Genomic DNA, 8,603 nt, shown 5'->3' on the forward strand with positions numbered 1-8,603 from the left:
GAAGGGGGAAAGAAAGAGAAATAATTCTCCCTAACCAGAAAAAGGCAACCAGGCAACCAAGGCATGCCACAGTTTCTCTCCTGTCCCCAAGAGAAAGGCAAGAATTCAGAAAGACACTGGGTTTGTGTGTCGAAAGAGATGCAAACAAAACTAGAAAGAATTTCTAAATTAAAGACTCTAAAAGCTGTGGAAATGTAATGATAATGGAATAGCAATACCTCTTCCTATTCATCTCACTGCATTCTGAGAAAGCACGTTAACAATATCTGTAAAGCATTCAAGCACCATAGCGATGAATGCTACAGAAACTCAAATCCTTCTATTTCCAATGACATTTTGAATAGTGTGGAGTAACAATGCCAGAGACGAAGCACAGAACAACAAGGAAGAAAAAAACCCACAAAATATTTAATAACTACAGTTTACCATCTATCCTGTGAACTGAATGATGCAGTGCTTTCCTGGAAAAAAATTAAATGTGATCATATTAAAGACTAAGTCAAGAACATAAAAGCAAAGGAAATTTTAAGGTAGCAGTCAGAGTGCTTGATTTTAGAAACTTTATGTTTGTCTTCCCTTTCATTTTTGTTCTCTATTTTACCCATATGCACTCACGCTTTTTTTAATGAATAATCAAATGTAACTCAATATGCAAACACATGATGTTTTACCAAAGCCTCCCACTATGCAAAGTAAAATAGTCTCTGATCTAAAATACTGGAAAGCCTTCCAGTATTACTCTGGTCTTTTGCCAGAAAAAGATTTTCCTCCAGCTTTTGGGGGGTTTATTTTTAGAAGCTTGCCGATGTTTTTTTATAACCCTACTCTCCCATTAGTTTGTTTCAGTCATAAGGTATACAATACAACTATTTCAGTTTTAAAATGAACTAGCCTTTAAAGTTTGAATAGTAGGAAGCTTTCATTTCAGAGCTACTGTATGCATAGCCAAAACAACAGAAAGCTGACTTACTTACCATTAATGTATTTAGTACTACCACAATAAAAGTTAAACATAACTACAGTAGTCTTGAAGTGCAAACCATTATCTCCTTAATTCTGCTAGTTTTTACTACTGAGCTGCCAACAAGAACATCAAGTGACCTTACCCTATCTATTTCTTTATGATTGCACTTTCTAAGCAGAAAAAAGGACAAGTGCCCTATTATGCCAGAAAAAAATATAAGTGCATAAAGACTAAGTTAACAAATCCAAGATGAGCAGAAATACATACTGTAAAATTAGCAACATGTTACTTCATGTATTCACATATAACCAGAAAGACTCATAAATCTTTCAAACAAACAGCAGCAAATCAGCTATCAAAGAGCACCAGACAAAGACAAACATATGCACACGGGTTAAGTAATTTCCTCACATTCTGTTAGGTTGTTATTCAGTCACCTACAAAGTAAGCAAGAAAAGACAAGACACATTAAAAAAAATAAATACGTAAACATTCAGAAATCCAGGAAAACCAGCAAGGCAGGAACCAAGTGGAACTCTGAAAAGAGGAATAAAATCATACATATCTACTGTCACCAGAGATGGAATATTTGTAACTGTCCACTGACTTAAAATAGGAACCAAATTAATCCATATTTGAAATCTTAACTTCAGCTGACCAACTTCTGTAAGACTGCTGACTTCCATTTGCCCTGAGAACAACATTTCTGATCAGCTCTATTGCTGTAATGCTAAAACTCCAAATTTAGCTATTTTATCTGGCTACAATGACTTAAATTATTACTGGTGTGTTGTAAAGTGACAACACCACGAGCAATTAAACCCTTACATCCTGCTTGTCTGATCACAATACATATTTACTGTAAAAAAGTTAAGTGTTTGTAGCTTCAAATTAGATATACACACTTGCAATACAGCAAATATGTGCATCACTTCACAAAAGTGCCTGCTACCACTTGGAAAATGACAGCCAGCCACTTGCATATTGCCCAGCCAACATTCAAAAGGTACATGCAAAAGAAATAAAAAATAATGTTAAAGAACAGATATATTGCAACACAACACAACATAAACTGTTTGTATTGCTGCGTAGTTTTATTTTGCAATGGCAAACTGAATGTCGACACGATGTTACCTAACTGGTAATATTAATAATGAATGGTAATTGCACGTCAAATCACCAGCCATCTAAAATTCCCTGCAGTACAACTACTGCTGTATTTTTAACGACTAATGATGGCATACAAATGTACAGATGTTAATCAGGGTTTACAGAGATACTGCAGGATCACATGTAGTAACACCTGAACTAAAACTCTGCAAAATGAGTTTTCAGAACATCCATTCAAAGCTTGAAAAACATGATTGACAGGAACCAAGGTACATACACTCTATCAATTAGGCAGTGAAAGAAACTTGCTACAACACTCCAGACCTTAAAGCTACACCTGGTCAAATGCTTACTGGGCAGAGAGATTGTATAAAACCTATCAAAACTACCATACTTTCAATGTTACCACTTCTTTGTATAGTTGAGTAAGACCAAGACAGACCCCAATTGGTACACTGGGTAAATTCAGTAAATACTAGATGTATAGAGTTCTGCAACAGCTAGACAGATGCTTGAGAATATGGCTTAAGTACCTGCTTAACATTATGCAGATTCTGTCACAATCAGATCACACATTCTCCACAGATTATTTATTCTGCATAGTATATTTGTTCTCTATTTGCTACAGTTTATTTTTCTACCATCTAACAGATTGTATATATGTTTTCCAAAGTTATTCCTTTGTGTCCATTTCTTTTTGGTACACCTGTAGCAAGCTGATTCATTGTCTCAGTGACTTCACAACACTTCAACATCAAGTTTAACAGAAGGCCATAACTTATTAACAGTTCTATTTACTCGTTGAAAATTCTATTTCCTCTCCAAGTTTGAAAAAAAGACTTTCCACATTTCTCCAGTAAAACAAAATCATTTTCTATAATAACAGAAACTCTGTTTCTGGCAAACCTTCTTCCAAAGTCACAATCCCACTTTCCTTTACACATTACTTCAAATGAGTCAGAAGTTCATATACTAGTGCTCCAAACCCTAATACCTTAAGGAAGCTAAGAGGGAACAATACTGATCTGAAAGCAGCACAGGGAAGGCACAACTCACTTCCTTCACAACATCCTCCTCTATCCCATGCCTTCCTGTTCTGTGTCTCATGACTTAACATTTCTAAGCCCTCAATTTCTGTATGGCAGCTGAGCAAAAAACTACAGTCTCTTCTGCTGAGAACAAATGATGGCACACTTCACAATTATGTTAAACTGTAAAAAGCCAGTACCACTGCCAAAAAAAGCTGCAAGGCAAAACAAATTGGGGAATTGATCCATGTTTAAACAAACTTCTTCCTTCTTGTCAGATCACTTTTAACTCAGATTAAGTCTCGATCTCAGTCTCAAATTGTATGCTATGAATGCAGAACCACTTCTTTCTCCAGCAGTGAAGGCTTAAAGCAATTATCATCTATGTAGCCGAGAACATTATATTTAAATAATGTTGAGTTCTTCGTTCCATTTTACTTACAGTACTACCCTTAGCATTAGTCTGCCCAGTTGGATTTTGTTTTTAAATGGCACTTACCAACTGCTACCTATCAGTCTGTTATCTAATGCTTATAAACTTAGGGCTTTACTTGACAACCCACCTGTTTTGTTGATTTTTTAGTTCCATTAAATATCTTCCAAGCAAGACCATTACCACCACTGGCAATATGTCGGCCAACATCAAATTCCCTGGTAACAGGATTTCCCATGACTGCACTGGTGACATCAGCCGTTACCTTTGTAACGGTACTCTTCAATTTATTCAGCATGGACTCCATTGTCTCAACTGTGCACCGATGTATTATCCTACAAAGACAAGAAAAAAAAAGCTTCACAGTCCTCTCACAATTTCTGTTAACATAAGACACATGTTGAAAACTATAACATCTAACCAAGGATCCAATAGGATATAGGAGAAACCCACAAAATGAATACTGAAATACAACTTCCAGGGCTTTGCAGTTACACATACTCACACTGCGTACTCATATCTGTGTGTGCATGCCTGGGGATTATGTGTCATTGCTTCTACTCCTCCTCAAAAACTTCTGAATCTCTTGATCATTCTTCATTAGATACAACAAAGCAATTAAGGATTGAGAAATTCAACCATTTCTTGAAAACAGGTAATTGAAGAAAGCAGAGAATCTATAAACTGCTCCCATGAAGGGAAACGTTCACACCTTGTATAACAATATCAATTGACAAAGAGAACCAAATCTGAAGGAAACCAGGCTCCTTTAACTCCAGTGCTCATGGAACTACACATTTTCTGAAAGGAAGGATTGCTTAAGATCCCAGACCAACAAAAGAATAGATGTATATTATACAGAAGACAAGTAAAAAGTGTTCTTTCCTACACTGTGCTTGTCAAAATACAAGCTCAAAATTCAGTATTTTACCCATCAGATTGCTGACATTACTATTTGTATGATCTAAGTATCAACAAGCTTAAGTATTAATCAGTTGCTGCAGGGGAAGGAAACAAGAAACCATCTTTTTATGCTTTATTTTAACAAAATTGTACAAGGAAGTTTTTAACATCACCTTGCAAATTTAAGAGCTAAAAGACTGTGGCAGCTTACAATCTAGTTCATCTTCCCCTGCAGTGTGTACTTCCACAGCTTCCTAAGTTGTCATAATTAGTTCCAAAAAATCTGACTTGCCCATTGTGCCAGACAGCAGTTCTGAAGCCTATGTCCCATTAATACAATTGTCTCTCTGATAAGGGATACACAAGAAAGAATGAAGACAGGAAACAAACAGGGAAAAAAAAAAAAAGAGATAGACATTCATCTTCCTTATCGGTGTGAGCAAAGACGAAGAGAGAATGCAAGAAGAAATGATATCCTGAAATCAGTGTTATGTGGTATATTCCAAAGCAACATTTAAGGATATTTCTTCATTATCTCTTTCCAATAAGCTGTGAAGAGTACTATTTCTTCAACTTATAGTAAAATAAACCTAAGATAGCACATCAGCAAATGTACTGAAATCTGCAGAAATACTATTTTCAATTATGGCCTTATTTGTCATATACTCAACCCACTGGCATATAATTTGTGTAAAACTACTTCTTTGAAAAATAGAGAATGTCATTCCTATTCAAATATAAGAGACCAGATTCTGTTGTGATAAAGATGTTTGCCAAGTCACAGTAACAAGAACAAAAGAAGCAAAAGGCACTAACAAATAATCCAGTCAGCGCTGGGGCTAATCAGACCCAACGTCCTTCTGATCGGATGTGAGGTGCTTGCTTGTACGAATTAAAGCTCTTCCCACTGTATGATATACATTTATAAGGCAATGTACTGGTCTACATAGATTATCTTGTGTCTATTAATATATGCATTTATGCCACAACTTTTTCCACATTCAAGACACAGATGGAGTTTGTTTCCTCTTCACAGCTCCTTAGTCACACAAAACCTGTAGCAACTTATTTTTGACACCTGTATACCTCAGTCAAACTTGACTGAAATCAACCACACTAAAGTTATTTGGACTTGCATACCTTCTACCCCTGGTACTACAGATCTGATTCCACTAGAAATCAGGACAAATAATCTGATTAGTATTAAATTGGAAAGAGAGACTTGTTTTCTAAAAGAGGTAATAATCATACTAAACAAAACTTCTTAAAAAGTTACATGAGTTATTGAACAATTCACTCCAGTGTAGATGTTTGTAACAGTATTAACCTAGTCCTAAGCAAACTCTAGCACAGTGCTGGAAGCAACACAGCTATGTTGCTCTATCTTGAGTATTGTTGCAGTTATATCCCACCTTCAGTATTCTTTCATAGTGAAATGTAGAAATACACTAATGCTGTGGCTCCACTGATATTTCTCCAACTTCCATGTCAGCTGAGTGACACAACTTTGTGCTACTAAATGAAAAACCAGACTAGGAGTTTTAAGAAAATATATTATAAAAAAGAAAGGTATCCAGCTGCACAGCTCTCAATCTTGCAAATAGACAACTTTAAAATCAGAAATAGTAGTTATGCCTTCAAGGGGACTACTGAGGAGCAGAACCAGATATGACTGCAAGCACATTCAGGGTGGAGTTGGTCTTAATTATGGGGACTGTGAATTTTAGATATGAGAAGCTGAGTCTGAATATAATGAGATAATCTTAAGAATAATTATGTACTTGCTTGGTATGTATTAAGTGTTTTGTTGAGAACATAGCTCGAAATAAATTATGGAAACATAGAATTCCTTTATTAAGTACTTTTATTACAGTATGTGACATTTTATTACAATATATTAACTTTACTTTATGAATTGTGCTATGGAAAAATGCATGCAATTCCTAACTGTGCAGCCCAAGACCAAACAGCTATTAGACATTGCCTAATATCCCTGTATAAAGGAACTTTTCATCAACCTAATAGGTAGAAACAAGGATCATGGAGTATTCTAAATAGCAGCTATAGGTATTTCCAGTTCTCAGAGATTTTATTCTGCAGCTATTCCATGGAGCAAACTCTATACGCTAAGGGACTACAAAAATCAATCCTCATGTGTTTAAAATAATCAAAAATCTAATTTATTTGCTTTTAAATCTTGTGCTTTTTGCATTGTTTCATTCACTCCCAGCCATCAAACCTTCTCTAGTATCAACGCAACACAATCTTGTGTTAGAACACTCAAAACTAAAGAGACGCTTTGCAAAATTAATTGCGGAGATATGAGGAAGAAAACGCATGTGCATGCATGTTCAAATTCCTTTGTATAAATCTGAAAGGGAGTTTCTCTATACAGGTGGTGGAAAAATGGTGTAGTATTGATTAAATCAGAAGTGCCCTCTGCTGTGGGTGACAGACTACCTGCAGTGAGAAGCCTGGAAAAGCCACTAGGTGAGAATGTTAACAGCATTCCAGTGTCTGAAGGGTTAGGATTTAAAAATCAAGCCTCATAGGCCCTGTCCAACCTGTTCTTCTCCAGCTCAACAGTATGCAAACTACTGTTTAATTTAGCTACTGAGTAAGAAGTACTGAGAAACTCACTTCTCATTAAGCAGCTTGGGTTTTAAGTTTACATACATCTAACACTGTAAATTTGTAGAAATCCTCATGTCAACATTTGGACTGTAATCTAAAATAGCATATTTTGCTTTATAAAAATCATTGTTATTACCAACTTCAGTAAAAACTCAATATATGTCAATAGGAACAATGTACCTAGAAAATTCATGCCCCCCCCCCCAAAAAAAATCTATTTTGGGTAGTATCTATAATGCCACAAATCATGATGATTTAACCATATCTGAAATACGCAACTTTATTTCTCAACTGTACAAAAACTGGTTTGTTCAGTTCTTTTAAGACTGAACTACTATTTACAGAAATAAAGTCAGTCACCCACAATGAAACTTTCATTTCAAGTTAAAAGGTAATAAATGAGAAAAGCACAAGATCTTAAGAGTAACAGTGTTCAGACAAGCAATACAGGACATGCAATAAATGTTTAAGAGCTTTGATTTCTTCCTGTTTGAATTTCATGGGTAATATTAATGCTACTGATACTAAGTCCATGAAACCTGGAACTAATCCTAAAAAGAAATCCGGATGGTCAATGTGTTGTTTTCATGAATTCTCCTCACAATCAATAATGGTCTTTATGCTGATGTACATCAGCAACAATATGTCAGCACGATGACGACCTAATCACTTGGCAAGGTAGTAAGCACCAGCCAATACAGCAATAAGAAATAAAGCAAAACATTCAAAATGTTGAAATAAACGTAAATCCAAAACAAAGATTCCTCACCATTCTTTAATTCTCACTCATGTAAAACAACTGCATGACTTAAAACTATTAACTTATCCTTGAACTAATTCATAGCTTCTTCTGATGTATGGACATGGGTGCACACTGTACAGCAGTACATCATACACTCTGCCACTATTTTGACCTGTAACAAGCTGGGATTCCCCCTTGTGAACCAAGGCAACAGGCAGGTGCATGGGTACTTCATGCCACCCAACCCAAACTTCCATCCTATCCATCTGACCCAACGATGAAGTCACAGAAGAAACAGGTGCTAGAACAATCGAGCCTCACCAAACAAAAGAAAAAAAAAATAATTTTTTTCAGGCACAACCAACCTTTTGCATTTGTTACAAAAACAACAGGAGGATCAAATACAATGATGCAGTGTGCACGGTGTAGCTGCCCTCAGAGCAAGTCACCTTCATGATTTTTATTCATCATTTCGGTACTGAGCTGCAACTGAAACCCTACCAAAAACTCACGGAACGAGATCGATGCACGGGGATCTGTTTGTCGCCTTGCTGACAGGAGAAACCTAACCTATACGCTGCACAAACCCCTGGATTCTCTCTTGTGGGCCAGTCCTCCCGGACAAAGTATTTACTGTTAATTACAGTCAGACCGCACTCGCAGAGCTCCGCCGAGAAACCCCCGCCAGCGGCGCGCAGGGAATCCCCTCCTTCCCGCTGCCCGGAGGACCGGCGACTGTGCTCACAGCTCCGCGGGGCAGCCGGGAGCGAGCGTGCCTGGGGCGGGCGG

The 8,603-nt window shown here is 36.8% G+C and overlaps 1 protein-coding gene across 1 annotated transcript in view; it reads right to left on the reverse strand.

Annotated features, from left to right (window-relative positions):
* SCYL2 (SCY1-like 2 (S. cerevisiae)) overlaps positions 1 to 3,842 on the reverse strand; it is a 36,800-nt gene extending 32,958 nt beyond the window's left edge. The window contains exon 1 of the mRNA XM_009321297.1: positions 3,666 to 3,842. Within this exon, the coding sequence (XP_009319572.1) occupies positions 3,666 to 3,842 (177 nt within the window). The remainder of the gene's footprint in view (positions 1 to 3,665) is intronic.
* Between the last annotated feature and the right edge of the window lie 4,761 nt (positions 3,843 to 8,603).

The sequence above is a fragment of the Pygoscelis adeliae genome, unplaced genomic scaffold (genome assembly GCF_000699105.1).
Source record: "Pygoscelis adeliae isolate BGI_AS28 unplaced genomic scaffold, ASM69910v1 Scaffold232, whole genome shotgun sequence".
Taxonomy (NCBI): domain Eukaryota; kingdom Metazoa; phylum Chordata; class Aves; order Sphenisciformes; family Spheniscidae; genus Pygoscelis; species Pygoscelis adeliae.